We start from the raw sequence: 25,670 nt of genomic DNA, 5'->3' as shown, positions 1-25,670 counted from the left end.
ATGGATGCCGGTTGTGGGCACGTTAATGCCATTTATTCCCTGTCCCATTTGTCTCCCGCTGCCCGGCTCCCGGCTCTGAGCCGGCACCTCCCCGTGCCGCAGGCAGCACCTCGGGTTTTGCTCTTTGCTCCTCATTGTCTGTGCTGCTGGATCCGGGAGGGGCACAGCAAGGTCTGGATCCCCCTGCTCCCCCAGGTGTGGGGTGGAGCTGGGGGAGCCTTGTCCCGGGTGTCCACGGGTGGGACAGGAGGGGAGGTGACAGCAGAGCAGCACCGGGGCTGTGTGACCATCCAGCCCCGGGCTGGGGTTCAGCCACAAACCCACAGCTCTTCCCTCCGGTGCCGGTGCTTGGGGCCGTCCCCACTGTCAGAGCTCGCCCGAGGGGGCTCATTTCTGTCCCCATGTCCTTCTGCAGAGTGTCCTCCAAGTGACATTTCAGGAGAACTGGAAGCTGTGAAATTTAAGCATCGGGAGTTCAATCTATTAGCATCCTGACAAGCTTTTCAGAGATTTACAATGGGTTTTACCACCTGCTGGAGGTGCGGCAACAAATTTCCATCTCTGACTCATTCTTGGACCAAGATTTACAGCCGCCATCAGCCCCGTGCTGTCAGTCAGTCCCTCCCGACCCGCCGGGGTCACTTTTTAGCAGCAGAAATGCTGAGGCTGTGACCAAAGCAGCTGCTCACATCCCAGAGGAGCCACTGTCCCCAGGGATTCACCAGAGCGGAGGATCAACCCCCTGCGACCCGGGAGACCCTCAGAAAATCAGGGGGTTGTGCCCTCGCCCAGCCAACCCTTGGGTAGCAAATGAAACCTCCTGCCACTCAGGTCCAGAATCCCCACCAGCTTCCCGCGGGCTACCATTTATCATTATTTTCCCCAGTATTACAAGCCCAGCATAAAGCCCTTGTCTTCAGAAGCTCCTCTGTGCCTAATGGCTCTCCTCGTTAGCACATTTCCCTCCTGCTCACTGTAAATCCCGTCTCTGAATTTCACTCCCTTCCTCCTTCAGATGAATCTCCTCCCCTCCTTTGTGCCCACTCCTTCCCGGGATCTGCCAGGAGATGTTGTGTCCTCTCTTTACATACTGCTCTCTTTTTTGGATGCTAAAGTGGAACATGCTTATCGAAAAATAAACCTTTTCATAACTTAACGAGAACAGCAATCGAACATGAGTAGGAGTTTCTAAAAGGAAAGAAATAAAAGAAGAATTTCTTCCTTCTATTTTACACTGTGGCATTTAATATATGGCAGTGGTTATTGCCTCCGGAGTATAGCGCCGTAGTAAACAACCCTTCCATGTACACAGTGTACAGGGAGCTGGAGTGCCTTGTAAACTCAGGGGCCAGCAAAATTACCTCTAAACAAACATAAAATCACAGCCCCTGGCAACAGCAAGAGAGAGGCCAAACATGGACACCAAGGGTCTTCCCTGCGTGCACCAGATGGAGCTGCCCCAGGTAAAGGGGACAGAGTGATTGGGACATGGGAGTGAAACGCTGGAAAACGCTCTGAAAACATGGGCTGGGATCCCCCCGCTCCCCGGCACCCGAGTGGCCGCGGTCACCGCGTTCCTGCCTGTCCCCAACCGGGATGGGAACACGGGGCTGGGAGGTGTCCGGAGCAGAAAGCCCCGGTCAGAGAGCACATCTGCTCCGTTCGCATCCTTCTGGAAAGGTCCTGCCGACATAGTAACGATGCTGAAATCAGCGGGCCTGAAAAGAAATACAAAAGCCTGTAGTAATCTCTCTTAAAACTGCAGATCTCGAGAGCGGATGACGTCCCTTCTGTAAGGGGTTTTATTTTTATCATTCGATTGCATTCGCAGAATTGTCATTCTCGCTCCACAAGATTGTAAGAAAAGGTGTTTTGTTCCTACTCAGCCTCCAGCTCCACAGCTCAGCTCCACGCCAAGGTTTGGGTTTCCAGGGGTACCCCAGTGGGGTCATGTTTGCTCGATCTTCGTGTCACCCTCCCGTGAGATTTTGGGCTCCTTTCTCTCTGTTCTCAACCACTTTGGTGTTACTGCAGCAGCGATAGGTGAAAAACGCTGGAGGATGCGTGATTTGTTGGTTGACGTTGTCCTTACAATGCACATGGGGAAATTAACTTAAAGCCTGGGTTCTGGAGAGAGCTAATTAGTTAATCCATGTAAAGTGCTTTAAGACTCTTGGCTGAGGGGAAAGAATAAGCTAATGGGGAGCTCAGACAGGGCTCTCTCGATGCAAAGTGAATTTCAGACAAGAAATCCTTACTGTACGGAATGGAATTAAGTTCAAGGGCTTGTCTAAGAGAAAAACCTCAGAATTGATCCCATCCCAGTGAATAAAGACAGTCCATCGGTTCAAGGGCATCTCACACGGATGCCCATGCCCACTAATTATTCTGCTTGAAACCAGCCTTCCTGGCAGATTCCCAGAGTCGATGCATCAAGGACCTCCGTGTCAACATTAGCTTTATAGCAGACGGATAATTGGTGGTAAGTACCCAGAGCTGGACTGTGCTGGACAACATAATGGCAAAAATGAAATTCTTCCAACAAAATAGCTCTTTGCAAGCACGCTCAAGCAAAAACAGGCTCGACAGAGAACTCCACTGCAAGGCAGAACAATTACAGAGTAATTAGAGGGGTGAACTTTACCAGCTCACCTGCACAACACCTATTTTCTCATCTACAATCATTCCTGTCAGAGCTTCAAACATTTCCTTTGTTCCCAGCAACAGTCCCTGGCTGAGCTGCCACCAGTGAGAACGTCACCGCTGTCCCGCAGCAGCGACCCGGGAGCGCTGGCGCAAAGCCTTCGCCAAATACTCCTGCAGCCCCATTTCTGGCCGAGTCCTGCGCGCTTTGGGACGGTCGTTGCTGGCCCAGGAGAAGGGGTTTGCACCTCTGTGAGCTTGTACCCCCATCCAGCTCTGCAGCACCAGGATGCTGGTGGAGAGAGCACCCAAACCGGGGCTGTGTCCCCCCGAGGAGCGGGGCTGGATGTCACCCCAGCCCCGCAGGTGACACCGCGGCTGGATCAGCGTGTTAGTGCATGTCACCGGGAACGTGCTTATTCCTTCCCCTCCATCGCCCTGCGCTGCCCAGGGGCTCTGTGCACCCCAGATAAACTTCCTGCATATTTATTTTAGCACCTTCCCTTCTCTTGGCTCTTGCATGAGTGGACTTTGGATGGCGGTAAGCGAGATGCCATTGCTGCGGCACCCAGGGGTGCCAGGACACGGAACACAGCCAGTCCTGCCGCATGGGGTGCCATGCCGTGTCAAGCCATTCCAAGCCATGTCAAACCGTGCCAAGTAATGCCAAGACATTTCAAGCCATGTCAAGCCATGCCAAGCCATGTCAAGCCATGCCAAGACATTTCAAGCCATGTTAAGCCATTCCAAGCCATTCCAAGCCGTACCAAGCCATTCCAAGCCATGCCAAGCTATGTCAAGCCATGCCAAGCCATGCCAAGCCATGCCAAGCCATACCAAGCCGTACCAAGCCGTGCCGTGCCGTGCCGAGCGTGACACGCCAGCTGGCGCTCGCCCTGAGTGGCAGGCGCGGGGAGCAGCGGTGACAGCGATGCAGACGGCTTGAATTACTCCGGCTGCTCTGTCTAGCGAACGGCACAAATTGGATTACGTCGTGAAGTTTTCTATGAGGGCAGCTTTGCCGTTTGAGTGGCATTTCCATATTCTGTCGAGCAAGCCGCATGTCCATAAAATCTGATAAGTTTTCTCGGTCATCACTTTGTGTATTTTTATGAGTCTATTAAAATGTGATTTACATTTTTTCAATTTCCCCCTCCTTTCCCCCTCAAAATGCCCAAGGGACGGCTGAATTAGATTGGAGGGAGCCCAGGACCATATGGCCAATTGGATTAGGCTCTCCTAAGTGTTCAGCTGAAAGTAATAGGGGTTTTAAACCCGTATCCCAAACTCTGGATGCTTGTCTTGTCTGAATTGCCAAACAGCTCCATTTTTTAACCTCTTGCAGGGTGCTGAAGCCGGGGTCATGGTGACAAGGACGCCCAAGGTGTGTCCTGTCCCCGTACCGAGGGATGCTCCCATCGCAGCTCCGGGGGACTCCGCCACCTCCACCCCCTTCCTTCAACTCTGAAATTAATTACCAGTTAATCTTTGTTCGGACTGAGTATTTTTAGTCAGAAATAATGCTTTGCTATTGAGATGGCAGAAGCATAAGTTATGCTTCTCGTATTTCTGCTTGCTCAGGGCAAACGCAGCGTTCCCGGGACGGGAGCACAAAGGAGCCGCGAGTGCTGCTGGATGGAAATTAGCTTTCAAATTCAAGAAAATATTTGTAGAAATTCCTTTCTCTGCTATTTGCTCAATTCTGCTAACAACGGGTTGCCAGCCAGGTTCAAGGACAGATGAGCAAGTGGGCCCCTGAGCAGCCTCTGTAATTCTCGTTACTCTGAAGAGATGGAGATTAATAGAAAAAGCGGCAGCAGGAGGATTTGTCAAGAAAAATCATCATTTTCAGCTCAAGGAGGCGCGCTGTCCTGAGAGCGAGCAGCGGCACGAGCAAAAGGACTCCCGAGCCTGCCCCTCGTTACGGGATGATGCAAATTAAGGCAATTGCAGCTGAACACAAAACTAACATTTGGCTTGGCAAGCGGTGGCCTGGGACTGTGGCACAGCACCGGGACACGGCAATGGGACATGGCACCAGGACATGGCACCAGGACATGGCATCAGGATATGACACCAGGGCACAGCACCAGGATGCGGTACTGGGACACAGCACCAGGACACGGCACCGGAACATGGCAACGGGACATGGCAATGGGACATGACACCGGGACACGACACCAGGACATGGTACCAGGACATGACACCAGGACGCAGCACCAGGATGCGGTACCAGGACACAGCACCAGGACACGGCAATGGGACATGGCAATGGGACACGACACTGGGACACAACACCAGGACATGGTACCAGGTCATGGTACCAGGACATGACACCAGGACACAGCACCAGGAGGGGCTGGAGCTGCGTGAGCCACGATCCCATTCTCTTCATGGGAAAGGGACCAGTTTACACTGATTAACAAGCAAAAATAAACCGAGTTCACTTCCCACCTCCATTTGCGTAACACGCGGCTGCAGTTTGTTTGTTTTCATTCTCCAGCAGCCTTTGTATCCCCTGACAGTTTCCTGCTTGTAAACAGTCGAGTATCATATTCCCTCTGTGGAAAACAGGGTCGACACAAACCTGAAAACCACCTTTTTCTAATTTTTTTGCCTTTTTTGCAGCTGTGCTGCAATTTCAATTAACATATGCCTTGTTGTGCCCCCGGGGAATGGTGGTGAGAAGATGAGGAATAGGGAAAGTGTGGCAGGTAATGAAAGACACGTACTCGCTTCTGCTTCAGCAGATAGTGCAAGTGCCCATTAAATGCTAAAATTAATTGTTTGAATTGTTCTGAACAGCATTTACAAAAATCGCCTTGTCAGTGCAGCTGGGCATTGGGTTTCAAAAGCTTTCCCTGCGTTATCTGCATCTTAACGTTTTACCAGCAAAGCTTCTTCGCGACAAACTAATTTGTTCTACACGCATTTATTTTCTCCATGCGCAACACTTGCAAAAATACGTGGCAAAAATGCAGATAATTCTTTTTCCTCTTGTTTTCACGCTGTTCCAGGGACAAATCGCTTCAGTGCTCCAAGACACCCCCATGGAGGAGCATCCCGATGAGAACAATCAGCTGTTGGAACGACCTCCCCAGCGAAGTGGTGGATTCCTCAATGTTGGGCGCTTAAGATTAAGCTGGACAGGGTGCTGGGCAGCTTGGCTAGACCGGGCTTTTCCCGGGAAGGGTTGGACCGGGTGATGCGTGTGGCCCCTTCCAACCTGGGATTTGATGATCCTGTGCCCGAAGCCCCAGGACCAGGGGACAAACGCTGGAGTCCCCGCGGCGGGACGTGCTGGGGAGGGACAGATGGAGGTCGAGCACCGTGCGCTGGAACACGTGGCTTTTCCTCCTTCCCCTTGGCCCAAAGGGGCTGATTTGAGGAGTAAAGCTCAGAACCAAAAGCAGCTTTGAAGGGGCGATTGTTCCATTCAGCAAAAGCTCCAGAAGGGGCCGCGCAGCTCTGGGCTGCTCCATGTGCCCGACCCCGGAGCTATTTACCTGCTGGGCGAGACATGAAATCACTTATGTGACTATGAATATTGTATGGCTGCTTAGGAATTAAAATGAGAGTTGAGCCGCGTAGCATATATGCGCACTCCTAATTTATATTTGAACAGCAGAGGAACTATTTTCTGTCTCGAAATCCAAGCTTAATTTTTATCTTTATTATCTTTAGAGCTTAGTGAATAATTAATTCTCGTTCTTGCAAGTTTTTGTTGGGTTTGAAGGAAAATTAATTCAGGTCATTAGCTTGTTTCTGGTGACGAGGAGTGATGGGCACCGCAGCTCATCCCTCACAGAACAGCCACCAACTCCCGATTCCAAACTTTCTGGATATGCATTTTATTATTTTAGTGGGAGGAAGAACCTGTTATCTTGGCAGCATCCCTTTATATATATATTAAAAAAAAATTAATAGACTCAAATGAAATCTGCTGCTTCAATTTGCTGTCAGCGTGGCCAGCCAGACGCGTTGCTGAGGGCTGGTTTGTGAATGAACCGAACAGCGTCACTTTCTGTGCTACCTTGGTATCAATTTTCTTCCAGTAACGTGGTTGTTTCCAGGTGTGTTCCAGGGTTTGTTGTCTCCAAGCTGGATACATTCACCTGCTGTTCTGAGCACCCTGACTCTGCCCTGGCCTGTGCTCCATGGGTGATGCTCAGTGTCCCTCCCGCTGCGGGTGTTTCGAGGGGTGTCCACGGCTGACGGGGAAGCGCTCGGAGACTCGTCAGCCGCAGAGGCGGTTGCTGGCGGGTTTGCCCTCGCACCGCAGGAGCTGGGACCTGTTGCTGTTTTGCGTCGCGGGGTGACGGCGGCCCCGCCTGTGATTGGCATCTCAATCAATGGGATGTTCTGCTGACTGCTCGCCCTCCTCCCGCAGTGCCGCGTTTCACTCCAGCCTGGACATATTTATGAAGCAAAGCCTGTGTTTTGGTAAGATTATTGTTTCTAGCCGGCTGATGTATTTACTCCTGTGAAGCAGGGGCCAAAATTGCACTGCCAGCACTGCCACCTCTCGTGGGTTTACTGCAAGTGTTGCTGTTTTCTGTGTCGTATTTCATGTTTCAGAGCTCGGGTAGGAGAACCCTGGATTCTCCTGCATTTGGGGTGAGCCAGTTTGTGGATCAAGGCTCCGTCAGTGGGGCAAAACAGCTCAGAGGGAAATTTTCAACAGCAATACACTGTGTGCTTAACTTCCCTGCCTTAAATAATTTCTTAAAAGAGCTGTTTAAAGGATGGAGTAAAGCTGATATATTTCAGCATAGATTTTCTGCCAGCATGCTGTACTTTCTACATCATGGCTGGGGTGTTGGGGTATCAGGGATTGGGGACCGCAGGGAGGGAACACGGGGCCACCGGCCACCCTGGGGCTGTGGCCGCACTGAGCAGCTTCGCAGCAGATCTGCACTGCTGGGCTGGGGTTGGCAGCAATAAATACACAGATAGAACCAAAGAAAGAGAGAGGTGTAAGCAAACAAATCAGACAATGTCAGCAAGCAGACTAAACAATGTAAACAAACCATTAAATGAAGGAATGAACTGCGAATTTCAGGTTCCAGAGTGTCTCTGCCCCGCTGGCTGTGGGGAAGGGGCTGCCCAAGCCAAGTGTCCCTCACAGGCTCCCGGTCCCCAAGGCGAGGGACAACGAATTCGGGAGCGGTCATGGATTTTGGCAGTTCGGCTGCTGACCTGAAAAATCGGGTGTTTGGGGGTGGTTTGAAATCCGTTTTTTGAGCAGTATTGGTTTCAGATCAGCCTGTGCTTATTCCTCTGCCTTCAGCGGTGCCACAAGCCGGAGCTGGCCCGGAGGCCATGGAAACGTTCGTGCTCCCCTCGCTTTGCTGCCGGCTCCCCCGGGACTCCCCGAGTCTGAGTGGAGGGGACGGTTGTCAAGCTTTAACTTCTCACTGTGGTTGATAAATGTCATTTGCTTTTCACCTTCACCTGGCCCTTTACAATTCCACCCCTTCCACCTCCTAACGCCTTCCCCAGCTCCTCTGGCAAAGGCGTTTTACAAGATGGATACGTCCTGTCTCCTGCTGTAAAAACTGGCATGGCAGTGACAATGGCAGAGGGTGGCACGCGGTGCCGGTGGCACAGGGAACCCCTCACCCAGGTACCGTGGCTCCCCCGCCACTGCCGCACTGTCACAGCACCGGCTGGGGAACCCAACGCGTTAAGCCGAACCCAACGCGTTAAGCCGAACCCAACGTGTTAAGCCGTGCTTAAGCACCGCGGTAATGAGAGGGTCAGCCTAGCTCTTTGGCCTGAGAAATGCCCCAGGGAAGCAGGAGCTGCAGCCTGGCCGGGCGGCTGCTGCTCGCCAGGCACGTAGGGAATTGATTTGGGGTTGTGTTTCTGTGCAGAAGGCGATATAACAATCAGATATATTTCACTTGTGGGTCTGAGTACAGAGCTCTATTATTCATACTCTGGCTTTAAGTTATAGCCAGTGTTTGTGTCAAATATACCAATTCCAGCAGCTTTAATGGAGTTGGCCTCTGCGCCCCTCTCCAAGTGGCAGCTGATATTTTCTGCCCACATCAGTTGTATCTATGAGGGAATAAAGCCGAGTGCTCCCTGTGGCTGTTGTTCCAAGTGCGTTACAGGGCGGGGGGGTTTCCTGCGTGTGCTGCCGGCGACGTGACGCCACGTGTGCCACATGTGCCACATGTGCGTGTGCGCACACCCGTGCTGGTTCAGCCTGTGTGCACACACATGCACACCCGTGCTGGGTTTGCCTGCGTGCAAGTGTGGCAGAGCATGGCAAGAAAAGGGACTTTACTGGGGAGCCTGGACGGGAGCACCCACAGCAGCGACCACTCCCTCAGCAACTGATTTCACATGTGCACGGTGCTGCAGCTGCTGCCACTGAATGGGTGATGGAAATACCTTTAAATTGTGCCACGGCGGGGCACAAGGCTCCCCCTGAGCTGCTCGTTGTTGTCTTGTTCTCCTTCTGCCCTGGCCGTGGGATGCTGCAGCAGCAGGAAAGGGTTTGGGGTGCAGAGGGACTCATTCTGCAGGGATAACTCACCCCAGGGCTGCCCCGAGGCTGCAGGGGGGGTCAGGTACCTTCTGCGCCCCAACTGCAGCGGGGACAGGGACCCTGGGGACATTCGGTCTGTCTCCTGTGGCTGCTCAGGGCTCAGCCTGTGGTCCATAATTGAATCAGATGTTTTAAAAGAAGCTTTGATCCCTCAGAAGAGGCAATTCTCCTGGCTGCCCCCATCAACAACTGGCAATCTGCCCACCTCCTAATTTTGGTAACTAATTACCTCTTGTTATCTTGCATCAGGCCAGTAGCCAGCATGTCACTAAATGATTAATACAATGCACACAGCAACACAAAACTGCATCCTTCATTCACCACCAGAATTAGCCTATTTGCCCTCTTGTTATTGAGCTTAATAAAGGCAAGAAATCAGTGTCTGCTGTTGAGCGAGCCCCTGGGAAGGGAAGGGAGCACAAGGGCTGGGGCGGGATGTTTGGGGGGCAGGAGAATTGTCTTTGAGGAATATATAATAAAGATTTAATACACAGGAGCCTCTAATTGGCTTGTAAATTCCTCTGACCCTCTTTCTGCATCACCGGCACAGCCCGTGCCCGCTGACACCCTGCAGAAGGATTTTTCTAGACCTGAAGGTCTTGACCCACAATAAGGAAACACTGAGAGCGGTTTGGGGCAGGGGAGGGGGGCGTTTGGGGCTCAGCCCCGTCCCCCCGGCTGCGCTCCCAGCGGCGCCGGCTCCTCCCGCCAGCAGGGGCAGGCAGCACTCATCATAATGAGGTATTCAGCACTGACACCTTTTAATTCCCCAAATGATTAACTTTCAGCGGATTAGAGCTAGGATGGCTATTTAATTAACAGACACGTCAAGCTTGCTTATGAGTCATTTAAAAAAAAAACACACCCTGGTGATTGACTTGTTAATACGGAAGAAATCAATTAGGTTGGGCTTTTTTTCCTCCTCTGAAGTTTTTGGCTCCAGCGACAGGATGGAGGAAGAAAGGCTGCTGGGATTCAGCAGCTTTATTCTCTACAGAGGAGGTTGCAGAGCAGCTTAGTGCAGGGGTTCGCAGGGTTTCCTGGGAAGCAGACACTGAACCCTGCCTGGGCGCAGCAGAGGGGCCGCTCGGCTCCAAACTGGGGGGATTCTGGTGCTTCTGGGGGGACAGAGTGACCCCCGCGGTGGGGCTCACGGCAGCCTCGTTAGCCATGGATCCTGCAATTTGCCGAGTTAGTGATGGCATCGGGGAAATGGACGATGTCTGCGCAGCCACGGCCACACCTGAGCGGGTTTCTGCTCGGGGAACAGCTGATGGAGTTTGGGGCGAAGAGGAATGAGCAGGAACTGGGGAGCTGGAGGTGGCGCGAGCGGCGGGAGCTGCAGCCGGTGCTGCCGCGCGGAGCCCAGGGCTCGGTGGTGCTGTTTGGGGTGCTCAGGGTTTTCTGCGCACCCGTCGGCGTCAGGGTGTGCAGGCCCCTCTGCTCCCCAGGGAAAACCCACAAGGGGTTAACCGCCTTTCTTACAGTTACAAATTGCCGTCTGACTTCATGCTGCAGGAACTCTGATTGCTCAAATTGTAGATTGCCTCTTGACATTAATTACTATGTAAATCTGGCAGATTAACATTGTCAGCTGATGAGTGGCAAGTCTCACTTGCAGCCACTCTCCCAGGAGCTCGGCTGTTGCACAAGTTGCCATAGCAATTTTTTCCTCTTGGAAAAAAAAAATGATAATAAAATAAAAGCAAACCAAAACAACACATCCTCGTGCTCCCACCCGAGTGCTGGGGCTTCACCTGCCGGCCCCTGTTCAGACCCTGTTAGAGCAGAAGGTGGATTTTGGCAGGGCAGTGGATTTAAGGCTCTTCCAGTGCTTGTTCAGCTCCTCTTGGTGCTTGTTGCCTAAATGGCTGTGAAGGGAAGATCCTCACGCTCCTGCGCAGGGTCCCGGCCGGTTCCTGCCCCTCGGCGCCGATGGCTCCGTGCACCCCTCGCACGGGCGGTGGTGCCGCGGGGATCGGCCGCTCGGGGTGAGAGGAGCTGCAGCGGCCCCTCTGCGCCGCTCGAGGAGGAGGTTTGATTTTGTTATCAGTCTCTGAAACCAAACAGTGAAAGGGAAAAAAAAAAACACCCTCATTTTTCACTTGAGATTAAAGATGCATGAGCAGAATTGAGCAGGGCTGCTCACCGCGGAGTCAAGAGGCTTTGAAGGTGAGCGGCAGAGCTCACTAAATAAATTGATAAACTGCCTCAGATCTCTGGTCTGGAGCAGAAAAGGCAGAGAGCTTCAAAACCCACTAAATCTGGGGGTGCTTTGAACTGCCCCCCAGCCCAGGGCCCTGGCTGGTGTCACCCCCTGGGGCTCGCAAGGGGTCCCAGGACCCCGAGATGCTGTTGGGAGCCAGATCACTCTGATCCAAGACATCCCGGCCAGGGAAGAGCTGGGGACAGAGCCCAGAGCATCCCATGCGGGGCTGGGTGGGCTCCATGGAACCCGTCACCCCTGTGTCCCCGGAGGGATGTTGAACAACAGAGGTTGTTTATTGCCTTTGAAAGGCAAGAATATGTTTCCTATCCATGTCATACTTCTAAAAATACCAGACGTGTTGCCCCGGCTTTCCTCTTATGCACTAATGACAGCTGAGGAGCGACATCTGTATCATAATAGATGAGAAACAAATTCCTCTTTACCCCCAGAGAAGGCTGATTATTTTACTGGCAAGCTACATTAAAAAATGCCTTGTGACACAAAGTAACATTAATGTCAGGAAATGGCAGCGTGGTGCCCCCGGGGAGTCCCGCTCCTGTCACCCTGATTAAATTAGCGTGTGTCTTCGCCCCATCCAGCTGCCCCATCAATATTCATGGCGGAGCCGCTCTGGGGTGCGCTGCCAGGCCAAGGCTGCTCCTGCCTGGTCGCGGCGATAAAACGCCAGTCGGAGCTGCAGCAGTGTCAGGGACGGGATGCAGGAGCAGATCCAGGAGCTGCTGCGCCGGAGCATCCCCGGCTGGGGGCTGGGGGGGCAGAGGTGCCACCAGCCCTGCACCTCGGGGCTGCCCGGGGCGGCCCTGCTCCGTGCACCAGCTCCTCCCGCGGAGATGCAGCGAAAGGCGATTTGCAGGGTGGAATGAAAACACGCCAAACCCAAGAGTTTTGACTCTGTGCTTCTCGCTTCCACAAGCCCAAGGCTGGGGGAACCACTGGGGGGCCCTGGCTGGAAACCCCCTGCGTGGAGCTCACCCACCACACACCCCCTGCAGGTGGGAGCTGCGATTCGGGTCTCCTGCTTTGTGTAAGAACATAACTGTGCTCCATGGAGGTTTGCAGAATTCATAGCTCTGTATTTCTCCCCGGGAAGAAGGGGCTGTAACTCCCCCAGCCCCTGGCAGCCGCGGCGCAGCCGTTGTCCACATTGCACATTGCTCAGCTGTGCACGGTTCAAGGCCGTAACTTCTCCTGGACTTCACAGCAGCGTGTCCATCTATCTCCATGAAAAGGAAGCGCAGACTAAATACACCCCAGGGAGAAGGCAGATACATTGCCGGCTGCTGGGAGGCTGCTAATACCAGATAATTATTCCATAACTCTGCTCGCTGCTGCAGCCGGGTTGGTTAACGAGTGAGAGGAGCCCGGGGTGATTTAAGGAGCCGGGAAGGGGCTGCCCTTGTGCTGACCTGCCCCGGGGAGGGAGCCAGGACCTCGCTGGGTGCTCCCGGAGGAGCCGCCGCCCGCAGCGTCGCCGCAGGGTGAGCTTGTGTCGCCGCCACCAGCCCGGCGGTCAGCGCAGTTAACAACCGCCGTAAAAACTGACTCCCTGGGAACCTGTTACTGCAGGATTCCAGCCATTAAGGGCTTGTTAATATTTATGAAATAATTAATAGATGCACCTCTGTTCTTTAATAACTCATTTAGAACTGCGCTGCGAAGTGCAATCTGTTCGGAGGAGGTAACGGACGTTCTGTGACAGAGCAGCTTAGAGCATGGAGGGGCTGCTAATTATGTATTAAACATACACATACATATTACAATGAGTTATGAAAAAATAAAGGCATTTAATTTAAGAAAGGACGAGGCAAGTTCTGCTCCCTGGAGACCTGTTTTCAAGAGCCGACTGGCTCTGGAGCTCTGCTCCCAGGATGAACGTTCATGGGGGGCTGGCCCTGTCCTGGTGGGCTTTTCTTCTCATGGGTGTGTTTGGGTGGGTATGGGGAGGGCAGGTGGGGCTCTGCCCAGCACCAGCCGGGCACACACACACAGAGCTCCTCTCTGTCACCACGAGATGCCCCAGCAGTCTGGGACCCGCGTGGAGCCGTCCCGCGCGTGGGCCGAGCGCCGGAGCTGCCGGCAGCGCAAACGCGCACGTACTTCTACACAAACGCTGATCTATATTTTCAATTTTCCAAAAGATTATGTTTTCATCTTAAAAGATGTTGTCTCCTGCTTTTTGACCTGAATCAAATGAAAGCTAATAGAATCCAGATGAAATATGTATGTGTATTAATCTTACACAGAGAGAGCCTTCTCAGAGCTGCCAGGGGCTGCAGCGGGAGTGGACTGGGCGTGCAGTAAAACAGCACCTTTATCCGAGCCATTTCCACTCGGCTCTAGCAGGATTAGGTGCTGCTGTGGGATGCTGAGCCCGGTGCAGCGGGGAGCACGTCAGCCCGGCCGGCTGGGATGAGATCAGAACTCAAGGGAGCCTTTTCGCCAACACATGGGTATGTGTGTGACCCAGCACCTCCAGCCACCCAAAGGTGACACTGGGGGTTTGATGGCAGCTCAGGAGAGAGGATTCACGTAGCTTTGCATCTCCTCAGGTTCCTCCGACACTTTGCATTTCACAGCATCTCCTGCCTGCGCAGAGCTGTCCCCATCGGTCACCGGCCCTGCTGGGGACAGCGGTGGCTCCTGCAGCCCATGGCAGAGCCGGGCACGGCGGTGGCTCCAGACAGCACCGAGCTGCTGCCGCCTCCTGCACCGGCTGGGAGAGGGAGAAATTGGAACCAGAGGCGGCAAACGCAGCTCCCCAGAATGGATGTACATTTTCATTATACTTATACGCTGAGTAATTGGTGGTAATACAAGAGATATGGGCAGTATCATTATAGACCAGGCTGTGCTGGAGATGTATTATCATCATCTGTCATTATCTGGGCTTCCTTGTGGCTGCTAAAATTGTAGAACATGATTTTAATAACCCTGGAAGGCAAGAATCATTTTTCTTTTGTCACTTAACAACTTGGCCTCGTTCACTGATACCTTTAAATTAGAAGGGGGGGGATTAATTTCTAGTGGAATAAATGCAGACCTGGTTGTTTTCTTCTCTCTTCATTTGCAAAGGTGCCCCAGCCAAGCCTGACAGCTTTCAAGGAAATTGCAGATAACAGGGGAGAAGCCATCGGTGCGGTGCAGGGCGCACAGGAGCAGGGCGCACAGGTGCAGGGCGCACAGGAGCAGGGCGCACAGGTGCAGGGCGCACAGGTGCGGGGCTCACAGGAGCAGGGCGCACAGGAGCAGGGCGCACAGGAGCAGGGCGCACAGGTGCAGGGCGCACAGGAGCAGGGCGCACAGGAGCAGGGCGCACAGGAGCGGGGCGCACCGGTGCAGGGCGCACAGGAGCGGGGCGCACAGGAGCGGGGCGCACAGGTGCGGGGCGCACAGGTGCGGGGCGCACAGGAGCGGGGCGCACAGGTGCGGGGCGCACAGGTGCGGGGCACACAGGTGCGGGGCACACAGGAGCGGGGCGCACAGGAGCGGGGCGCACCGGTGCAGGGCGCACAGGAGCGGGGCGCACAGGTGCGGGGCGCACAGGTGCGGGGCACACAGGAGCGGGGCGCACAGGAGCGGGGCGCACAGGAGCGGGGCGCACAGGAGCAGGGCGCACAGGAACACCTGGAGGTGGGCGATGCTGATGGCGGTGCCAGCCCTGGGGCCCTTGCCCTGAGCTCCCCACTGGTGAGCAAAGAACCACAGTGGCAGCACCATCCTGGCCAGGGCAGCAGCGTCCCAGCCACAGCACCATAACCCTGGCAGAGAGCAAAGAGAGATCCGCAGGGAGACCAGCCCGGCATCGCCCCCGGCTGCCTCGGCTGCAGCCTCCCGGCAGAGGGGATTGATGGGGAAAGACCTTAATCTGTCTTGTCAGAAAAGCCCAGTGAAATTAATTGGAATTTGCAGAAAATGAGGCAGCCCAGGCGTGTGACAACAGCAGTGGAGGTGACGTCCCTGGCACGTTGCCCCTGGGACCAGGCTGGCTGTGCCTGTGGCGGGGATGGTGTCCCTGCTGTGTCCCCATGCCCGGAGCACTTGGCTGCAGTGACCCCGGCAGTGGGGGCTCAGTGCTGGGGGAGCCCCGGTGGGAACAGTCCGGGCACCCTGACCCCTCTGTCCCCTCTCATGGGTACAAACACGGCCGCTTGTTGTGAGCAGGATGAGCTGTGTCACTCCTGACCCATGAGGACACCGTCGGGGTTCGCAAGTCTGAGGGTGTTTCATTCGTCACTCCTCTTGGCTGTGGAAAAAGCCAGCAGCTGGAGAGGGACAAATCAAATTACAAGCCAGCTAATGAAAATAATGGGGAATAAAGCACTTTTGGAGGCTGCTTGGTTGGATTCCCATTTCCGTGTGTCACTGGATTTAAATCGGTGATGTTTATAGCCCTCGAGAAGCAGTCATTTAATTGCCTTTTGTGATTAGCTGCAACTCAATTGACCGTGAATTTCTTGCTCTCGCAGACCTGAGCCTGTGGCTGATGAGAGGGGCACCCAAAGCCCTCCCGGGCAATTCGGGGCGCAACCCTCGCAGCTCTCCCGGGGTAAAAGGGACAGGGGTGCGGAGGGTCCTGCAGAGCTCAGCAAGGTTCCGTGTTTGTACAGCGGGACTGAGCTGGGATCTGCTGGGAGCGTGTTTCCGTTTCCATGCGACGGCCCAGCCGCCTGGGCTATCAGCCTCCGCTTGCAACTATTGACTCTGAGTAAATCATCTCCAGATATATTTTTTCTTCCGATAAAAGCTGATTTTTTTCTATTATTGTCAGGGGTGTTTATTAGAGCAGAAAACTAATGGCGCTGTGCTTGCAGCCTGATTGCCGGGAAGTGTCAGGCGTTGGATGCACGGACCCGGCAGCGGGATCGAACCTGCTGCTTGGCACCACAGTTGTGGGGGTGGACGGTGCTGGGGGGACAAAAATCCCCCTGCTTTGTTGATTTGGGGGCAGCACCGAGGGAAATTTCTTCTCAGCAGCGGCAGAGGGAGGAGATGCTCCGCACCTCGGAGTTCTGAGTGTCTCAGGGAGAAGGAGCAGCCCCTGCCCCGTCATCCCCCTCCCTGCGCCCACCAGGGACTCCCCGCATCCCTGCAACACGGAAGATTAATCCTTCTGCTTCATTAATTACAGCAGCGTGGCAGGAGCCTTGCTCAAGGTCAGCCTCTTGGACCCCTGTAATCAATTCTCTCCAATTTGCAGCAGCCGTGTGGTGGCACACGGTGGGGACGAGCACAGTGGTTGTCCCCAGTGCTTGGGGACCAGGTGGCTGGAGTCGGTGCACATGGAGTCCTGGCCAGCTCCCCTCCCCGGGGTGGCTCCATGCTGGCAGCCTGGGCTCCCCGTGTCCCCTCGTGTCCCCCGTGTCCTCCTGAGACGAGGGTCCCCTCCCCAGCACCCCTGGCTGTGGCTCGGCCACACGCCCTCTGCTCCCTCCCCACTGCTGACGGCCAGACAAGGTGGTTTGTTTGAATTAATCACGTTGGGCAGCAATTAAACGGCTCTCCTCATCTATTAGAGACTGCAGCAGATTCTGCACTTGTAATAGATCTTGCATCTTACATGACTGGCAATATTTTATATTTTTAGGGAACGAAAAGAAGAAAGAGAAAATCTCTTTAGGGAGGCTGGTTCCTGCTGGCAGCTGAGCTGATACAACCTGGTAATGTGCTTTACTCTGCTTAATAGCAAAGATCTGACTGGTAGGGATAAAATCAGAGGTGCTGATAATGCACCTGAGAAATGGAGCAGCTGGGAACCCCCGGCACTGAACACGGGCACCGGTGGGAGCGCGGTGCTCCGGGCATGGGTGGCTCCATGCTGCTGGGGGGGTCCGGATCTGTCCCTGTCGCCTCCAGCACTGCCCGAGGGCTCTGGCCGTGCCGGCGAGCTGCTGCCCGCAGCCACTGGTCACCAGCCCACGCGCTGCAACCCACGAAAAGCCCCACGGCCGCTTCCCCTTTCCGCCTTCCCCCTCGGGCAGCCCTTGCGCCCTGGGCTGGGAGCCCACTGCCCTGCCGCTCACCCCAAAACCTGCCCGTTTGGGCCACCAGCACTCCCGTCCCTCCAAACTGTGCTCCCCGCTCTGTCCTGCACCACGTCCCCGTGTCACCCCCGTCTCTGTGCTGCCGCTGCCGGCTGTGGGACCCTCCATCACCCAGCCGGCTCTCGTATGCCAGCAGCTCCTTCCCATGTGTCCTCCTGCCCCAGCTCCCCTGAGACGCCCGCTGGGCTGGCAGGGACCCTCGGGCTGCGGGGATGTCACCCTGCCTCTTGTCCCCTGTCCATCCCGGGGACAGGATCCACACGCTTGTGAGAGTGACTCAGAGATGAAGGGGAACTGAGAGCACTGTCATGGGGACACGTCTGCTCCATCCGTGCCTGGGGAAGGGGCTGCTGCGGGTGCAGCACAGGGAGCCATGCCCCGAGAGATTGTCACTCTCAGAGCCTCTCTGGGGACAAACCGTGTCCCTGCAGAGCATGGCCAAGGCGAGCCCGGGGGACACAGGGTCCCCTCCGCACTCTGGGACACGCGGTCCCAGCGCACATACCCCATGGCAGGGCCCCATGGGCGGGTGCGGGAGGGCAGCGTTGTTTGTGTCCAGGCGGTGTTTGCAGCTCCGCCTGCCCGCCGGTTCCCACGGAGATGCCCGTGTCGCCATGGCTACCCGCGGGCATCCCTGCTGGTAAACAGCCCGCACGCCGCTCGCTTCCATCCCAAAACACGGGCGTTGCTACAGCCCCGGGAAATGTCGCAAGGGCAGCTACTCTGCCCAGGCCAGCGGGTGTGGGAATCGGCCCCTTGCGCCCCCGGGGAGCTGTGAGCCCCACAGCCCCGTGAGCAGCCTGGCCCGCTCTGGGCAGGGAGATCTGGGGGTGAAAACCTTTGCTTGGGCTGTTGGGCTGCATGGCCACAGCCCCAGGCCAACTCGGGGGGAGGTGACACTGGAGCGTGTCCCCCCAGGCTGCTCTCCCGTGGCCCGGACACCCTTCCTCTGGGAGCCTTGGGGTGGGGGCTGCGCCGCCCCCACAGGTGTTTGCAGCGTGGGGTTGCGTGAGCGCTGAGTAACACGCTGCTGGAGGTGAAACGCGTGCTGGAAGTCTCGTAGTAAACAGCTGTTTGCACAACAGCCGCCGTTGCGAAGCTGCGAGTGCGTGGGTTGGGCAATCCCCTGTTTACCCCACTGCTCCCATCCTGTCCCGTCCCGCGGGACACGGGTTTCCCCGCTGGGCTGCAGTGCCAGCCTGGTGGGGTGGGCAGAGCTGGAGGGGCTGCTGGAAAACCCTGGGTTAGTGGTCGGCATGGGGAGGTGGCAGTGGGAAGGTCTTGGGTCGCCCTTGGCCCATCCCATGGGTGTTCTTGCTCTGAGATGAGCTGGACTGTGTGCACATGGACAAGCTGGGGCAAATGGGGCTTTGCAGGGCAGCTCTGGGGCTGGGATTTAGGACACAGCCCCAGCTTGGTGCAAAGGGCAGCGGTGCTGTCCTCAGGAATGGGGAGGGGAGACTGGGGAACATGTCCCAAGAGAGGGATGGAGCTTGGAGGGACAAGGACGACCCAGTGCCCTGTGCTGAAGACACCTGGGCAGGCTGTGGGGTGCAAACTGCGCTCGGGCGGCACCACAGTGCATGGGCAGCCGCGGCTGGGTTTGCCTCCTGTCTCGGAGTCCCATGTACCCCTGCCATGTCCCCCAGCCCACATCCCCATGCCGTGTCCCCCAGCCTTGTCCCCCTGCTGTGTCCCCCAGCCATGTCCCCCTGCTGTGTCCCTCAGCCATGTCCCCCTGCTGTGTCCCCCAGCCATGTCCCCCTGCTGTGTCCCTCAGCCATGTCCCCCTGCTGTGTCCCCCAGCCCCACGGCCCGGGGCAGCTGCAGCCAGTTCCTGGCTGTGCCACGTCCCGGTTGCTGGAGCGGGTGGGAGGCTGGGGGCCATGCATGCCTCTGGGTTTCCTTCCTGCGGCTGCAGCCTGCAGGGAAGTGTTTTGCAATCACCTTCTTGAGAGAGTCACAGCAATTAACAGCACTGGTTTTGAGGAACTAACGGTGAAAGCAGCATGCTGGCAACCGGGCTGAGTGCGGCTAGCTGCCGGCAGCCGAAGGCCAGCACTTGGGGCGGACGGTGAGCAGCGGCCGGACGCAGGGGCACGGAGGTGAGGTGGGGATGGACGGGAGGTAGGGATGGAGTGAGGTAGGGATGGAGTGAGACAGGGTGGGGAATAGGGCGCTTGGCCCCAGCTGAGCACCTTGCCCGTGTGAGCTGCTCTGCCCTGTCCCCAGCCTGGGACAGCCACATGTGCCAGGTGCTCGGGGGTGGCTGCTCTGCCCAGCCCCTCGTTCATTCATGAGCTCGTTCAGCTTATCAGCTCTGCCGCCCCAAGCCCTCCCCGAAACCGCAAATCTCTGCCCGGCAGAGGATGCAGATACCTGAGATAAAATCAGCCGGTGCCTGTTGCAGACACAGCGTGCTGTGCCCCGGGACCGGGGTGCGTGGGGCTGAGAGCTGGTGGCAGGAGGGACCGCACCGGTGTCACCGCTGTCTGTCCCTGCTGGCGCCCGCGGCAGCGAGGGCGGCCGAGCCGGGGGCGGAGGTGTCAGCGCTGCAGAAGGGCTGCGGGGAGAGGCTGCCTCTGACGGCAAAAGGACATTTTGCTCCAGGAAACGTTGGTGACGGTGGCAACACGGCTCCTCCAGCCCGCCTCATCCCCAGCCCCTTCCCGACGCCGCTCTCTCTGTTGCAGGTGATGCCCAAGCCACGGCGGAGGCCATGGCCAGGCGCGGTGCCAGGACACCCTTCCTGCTGCAGCTCTCCCTGCTCCTGCTCCTGCGCCCGGGCGGTGAGTGGGGTCTGTCCTGTCCCACAGCCGCACACCCGGTGCCGTCCCTGTGCACCCCTCGCCTGTCCCCAGCGCCGTGGCACGCCGGGGCTATGCGCGCATCGCGGGGCTGGCAGGATGGGGCCCGGTGCGAGCTGGCAGCCTTGCCCAACGCCCAGCTCTTCCTCCCCAGCGGCTGGGGGCCCATCTAAGGGCAGAGGCACTCACCCCTCTGTCCTGGCTTTGTCACAGCAGTGTCGTGGATCTGACACATCTTTCCTGCCCGCAGGGACCCTGGGCTGTGCCTCGGTGGCCGTGGGCTCACCCATTGTGCCCCTGGGCTCGGCCGTCACGGCATCCTGCACCGTCCGGAGGGAGCTGTGCCGCGGCTTGGAGCAGGGGAAGGTTCGGATCACCTGGATGCTGGACAATGAGCCCATGGCCGGGAGCCAGCGCGGGGGCGCGGGGGGCTCGGAGGTGTCCAACCTCACCCTGCCCCAGTTCAACCGCACGCAGGCCAGGCTGTGGTGCTGGGTGGAGTGGAACGGGACCAAGCAGCGCGTCGGCATGGCTGAGATCAGGGCGGGCTGTAAGTCTGCTGCTGCCACGGGTCACCATTGTGTGCACAAGCGGCGCAACCTGGCACTGGGTTCCTGTGTGTCTTCCTTGAGACGTGTGTCTGCCCTGGGCAAAGCCGCAGCTGTGGCTGATGGCCAATGGCTGGTGGAGGCTGTTTCGGCGCTGTGCTCAGCCATGCCCTGGCGCATGGGTGTCTGGCTGCGGGGCAGGGCAGGTTTGGGGAGGGTGGCGTGGCAGCGGGGCATGGAGGGGGCTCTGGCTTCTCTGCAGCTGGGACAGGTGCTTTGCTCGGGTTCTTCTTGGCCATTCTCTCCCAGACCCTCCTGCGAAGCCCTTCAACCTCAGCTGCGTCCTGAACCTCAGCGACTACGGGCTGACGTGCCAGTGGGAGCCGGGAGCCGACAGCCACCTCCCCACCAGCGTCGCGCTGAAGTTTGCCAGGTAAACCTCAGGGGGTGACACAGGCCCTTGCCCTCTCCCAACCCGCCTGGCAAGCCTTGTCACCGCTGGAGGGTCCCCGAGCCACCCCTGCTGCTGCCGCAGGAGCAGAGCCCCAGCAGAGATGGGCTGCACCCCACAAGGCGGGTACAACCGCTGCACGGTGCCGCGCCGGCTGCTCCAGCTCTACCGGCAAATGGAGCTCTGGGTGTCGGCCACCAACGCGCTGGGCACGGCCGAGTCTGAGCATCTCTGCATCGACCCCATGGATGTGGGTGAGTGACAGTCGGAGCAGGGAAGCCCCTCGGCGGTGAGCAAGGGTATTAGTGTGCCGTTAACAGCACCTCGGGCTTGCAGGAGATATTTTACAGGCAGGTTCCCATGATGAATGGGTTGCCAGGATGAATAGGTGCCAAAGCCGCATTACAGACTGAGCAGCATGTGCCAGTGGGTTATGAGCCGCCGGTTGACCTGCTGCACTCTCCAGCAATTGATTACCCATTTATTCAGCGGGTCTATTAATAATATATCCAGCTCTTATAAACTATTTATGAAAAGAACCTTCCCAGGTGGTGCGACTCATCCTCCCTGCTCTGTACCCAGGAACCGGCTGAGCCCTCCCATGGCCATGCTGGGCTCTCAGCCCTGGCAGACCCAAATGTGCGGCTGTCCCGGCCATGTACCAGACCTGGATCCTGTGGGATCTGTTTTCCCTGCTCCCATTGGGAGTGTTGTCCCGTGTCCCAGGCAGCGGCACAAACCAGCTCCCATCCCCTTCCATGAGCCTTTCTCAAGGTTTTGAAGTGGTTTCTCCCCATCCCTGCCTCGGGGTCCGAGCAGGCTGGTGCCACAGGTTGTGGCATTACCAACAGCCCCGTGCGCGGCTGTGGCCCCTGCACCGCGGCACCTCTCCAGCTCTCCCCTGGATCTTCCTCCAGCCAAGCTGGACCCCCCGGCCCTGCAGAGCATCCAGTCCGTCCCCTTCCAGAGCGACTGTGTCACCGTGGCCTGGGAGGTGGCCCGCAGCCACGCGCACATGGAGCTGCTGTGCGAGCTGCGCTACCGGGCGCCCGAGGACGCTGCCTGGGCTCTGGTGAGTGACACTGGGCAGCAGGACCTGGGAGGACGAGTGGGAGCCGGGACCCTCCACCTTAAGCTCTGCTGGGTTTCCCACCTGCCTTCCACACCCGGGGCAGCTCCAGGTGTGTTTTGGAGCCTCCAGCCCCCTCTCTCCTGCCAGGTCACCGGCATCCCCGGCCAGGCCCGCACCGCGCAGCACTGTGGCTTCCTCTTCGGCACGCCGTACTGCTTCCAGATGCGCTGCCGGCGGAGCTCGGCACGGGGCTACTGGAGCGACTGGAGCCCGGGCAGGAACTACACCACCCATGAGAAAGGTGGTTGTGGGGGCACCACGGGGTCCCCTTTGCCCTGCCGGGCAGCACAGCCGCGGTGGCACAGCCACGCTGGCCCCTCTCAGCTCCCTGTCCCATTGCAGCCCCCACAGGGACGCTGGATGTGTGGTGGAGCGCTCGGCCGGCCGGGGCGGGCGGGCAGCTGGAGGTGCAGCTGCGCTGGAAGGTGAGCACGGGCAGGGGGGACGTGGGGGCTGCCAGGCATCACCCTGGGGACCAAGTGTCCGCGTTGGGACCGAGCACCCCTGCACACCCTGTCTGTGCACAGGCCCCCGGGCGGAGGGAGGCAAACGGGCGAGTGCTGGGGTACCGCGTCACCCTGAGCCCCAGGAGGAGGGGCAGGGACCCCCCCACCGTCTGCAACACCACCCGCACCCAGTGCAACTTCTCAGCGCCAGCGGGGACCGCGAGGGTCTATCTCTCAGCCTACAACGCCGCCGGCGAGTCGGCAGCCACCGAGGTCGTGCTGCTGGAGAGGAAAGGTGAGGGCAGCATAAACCTCCACGCCCGAACCCTCCGTGTGCCCCCTGGCCTCCGCTCCCCCTGCCCAGCTCCATGAGCTCTCAGACTGGGTGCTGCTCCATCGGCCCTCCCTGCGTGTGTGACTGGGGGGCTGCGGTTGCTTGTCCCCATGCAGGTCAGCCCCTGGCTGGGCTCCGTGCTGTGCCGGGGGGTGAGCGCAGCCTCTGGGTGCGCTGGGAGTCCCCCCCGGCCCCACCAGCCGCCTACGTCCTGGAGTGGCAGCGGGTGCCCATGGAGCCCGGCGGCTGCAGCGCCTGCTGGCAGATGGAGCGTGACGGGGCCACCACCGCAGCCCTCATCCATGGTAAAGGGGGCTGCTGGGGGTCCCTGCATGGCTTGGGGCAGGCGGGTGGCACCATGGGGCAAGTGGGGCTGTCCCCAACCCCCGCTCTGCTCTGTTGCAGATGGTATCGAGCCTTTCCAGCGGTACAACATCTCAGTGTACCCCCTCTACCCGGATGCTGTCGGGGTGCCCGTCCACACCGCAGCCTACTCCAAGCAGAAGGGTACGTGTGTGCCCAGCAGCGCCCGTGGGGCCCCAGGGCCTCCCCCTGCACCAGCGAGCCTTTGCCTTTCCAAAAGGAGAGCCCGCCAGTTCAGGGGCTGTGCAAAGGAGCTCAGACCTCTGGGCTGGATCTTGGCTCCTCTCTGAGGGTCTCTCCCACCTCAGAAGTGGGACTCACCGCACCGTGCATCCCCCATCCATCCCCCACCCCAAGTCAGCGGTTCTGCACAGCACCTGGTCACTTGTCCTGTTCTGTTCCAGCCCCGTCCTTCGCCCCAAAGCTCCACCTGAAGAGCATCAGCAAGTCTGATGCCGAGCTGTGCTGGGAGCTGCTGCCGGTGGAGATGCAGAACGGCTTTATCACTGGCTACACCATCTTCTGGGCCAACAGCACCGCAGAGGTGTCCAGTGAGTCCTGCCTGTTGGGTGGGAACATCAGCAGAGTCCGTGTCTTCGTCAGACAGGGTCGGGGGTGTGTGTGGGTCCTGTAAGGTCCGTGCCAGCGGACACCCAAGGGGCCATGCAGGTGAGGGGCGCCCATCAAGCAGCCCGCGCTGCGCCAACAGCCCCTGCGTTTCCCAGGTGCCGCCGTGGGTCCCTCTCTCAGCTCCTTTGTCATCCAGGAGCTGAAGCCCTCGACCCTGTACAAAGTGCACATCATGGCATCCACGGCTGCTGGCAGCACCAACGGCACCAGCCTGACCCTGGTGACCATGGCACTAGGTGAGGGGGTGCAGGGATGGGAGGGGACCCGCCTGACCCCGGGTCCTTCCCGGCCTCACAGCACACATGGCCAGAGGTGCCCCACCATGGTCCCCCCATGACTCTTTCCCCTCCCTGCTTTCCAGACGACATTGAAATCCAGTTCCTCTTCCTGACCTTGGGGCTGGTCTTTGTCCTGCTCATACTTTTGCTCATCTGCTTCCAGAAGAACGGGCGGTGAGTACCGAGAACCGTTGCAGGCTGGACTGGCCCCGCACTGGGCTGGGCTGCCCCGGGAGTCCCTGTCCCCAGTGGCCATGGTGGCCTTGGCCGTGGGGAGAGGTAACATCCCACTGCGAGCTCGGCGGGAGCAAGGCCAGCCCCAAAGCTGCCAGTCTCAGGTCCCTTTGTCCTGTGGTCCCCAGGGTGAAGCAGCAGTTCTGGCCCAGCGTCCCCGACCCCGCCAACAGCAGCCTGGGCAAGTGGGTGCCGGCAGAGCTCCCGCAGGTGAGACCTGGGCGGCTGCTCCCCCCGGCCCCGGGGGTGCAAGGCTGCACTGGGACGGGAACGGGGGCACTGGGAGCGCTGGTGCGATGCTGGGCAGAGTGGGCAGGAGGGGCTGCACCGCACAGGCTGTGACCACACACTGTTCCTCCAGGAGTCTCTGCAGGTCCCCGGCGTGAGAGAGCCCAGCCTGGCCACCATTTCTACCGTCACCGTGCTTGAAAGGGCAGCGGGCAAGCAGCCGCCCAGCCGGGGCAAGGAGCCCACCACCGAGCCCACCGGCACCTTCCCCATGCCGCCCCAGCCCTATGTGCGGCAGGAGCGTCCTGGCACTGCCAGGGCCGCGGTGGAGCCGCAGCGGGGCCGCGGCGGGAGCGGGGAGCCTGTGCAGTACGCGCGGGTGGTGGGCGCGGGGTACAAGGGGCAGCAGCATGTCCCCCCGCGCCTCTACCTGCGCTGCGGCTCCAGCTCCAGCCAGCCCCTGCTCAGCGACCCCAGCCCCAGCCCCCAGCCCTATGAGAACCTCTGGTTCCACGGGGCTGCTCCCCAGGGCTGCCCGGGAGACGGGGGGTGCACCGAGGAGCTCCCCACCACCTTCCCACTGCTGCAGGGCCTCCGCATCGGCGGGGCCGAGGAGCTCCAAGACTGCCGGGTGTTTTAGTGCCGCGGGGTCCGGGCAGCGCTAACAGACCCAGCCCCTCCCTCCGCCGGTGCTGTGTGCTCCTTTTCCCCCCAGCAATAAACAGGGACGCGCTGAGAACACTGTG

At 58.2% G+C, this 25,670-nt stretch overlaps 1 protein-coding gene across 1 annotated transcript; it reads left to right on the top strand.

The window, feature by feature from the left end:
* Positions 1-19,437: 19,437 nt before the first annotated feature.
* CSF3R (colony stimulating factor 3 receptor) lies at positions 19,438-25,663 on the top strand. The gene is made up of 16 exons (XM_082071627.1): positions 19,438-19,578; positions 20,167-20,262; positions 20,531-20,830; positions 21,138-21,261; positions 21,364-21,533; positions 22,197-22,351; positions 22,499-22,652; positions 22,754-22,836; positions 22,939-23,152; positions 23,308-23,496; positions 23,597-23,698; positions 23,959-24,105; positions 24,280-24,420; positions 24,546-24,636; positions 24,825-24,906; positions 25,058-25,663. Exons 2-16 carry the CDS (start codon positions 20,193-20,195, stop codon positions 25,562-25,564), a joined length of 2,529 nt encoding a protein of 842 aa, XP_081927753.1. The 5' UTR covers positions 19,438-19,578; positions 20,167-20,192; the 3' UTR covers positions 25,565-25,663.
* Positions 25,664-25,670: the final 7 nt, after the last annotated feature.

Source organism: Streptopelia decaocto (assembly GCF_964273445.1).
Source record: "Streptopelia decaocto genome assembly, chromosome: 23".
Classification (NCBI taxonomy): domain Eukaryota; kingdom Metazoa; phylum Chordata; class Aves; order Columbiformes; family Columbidae; genus Streptopelia; species Streptopelia decaocto.
Note: the sequence above shows the minus strand (reverse complement) of the source record. Positions and strands in the feature narration are given on the sequence as shown.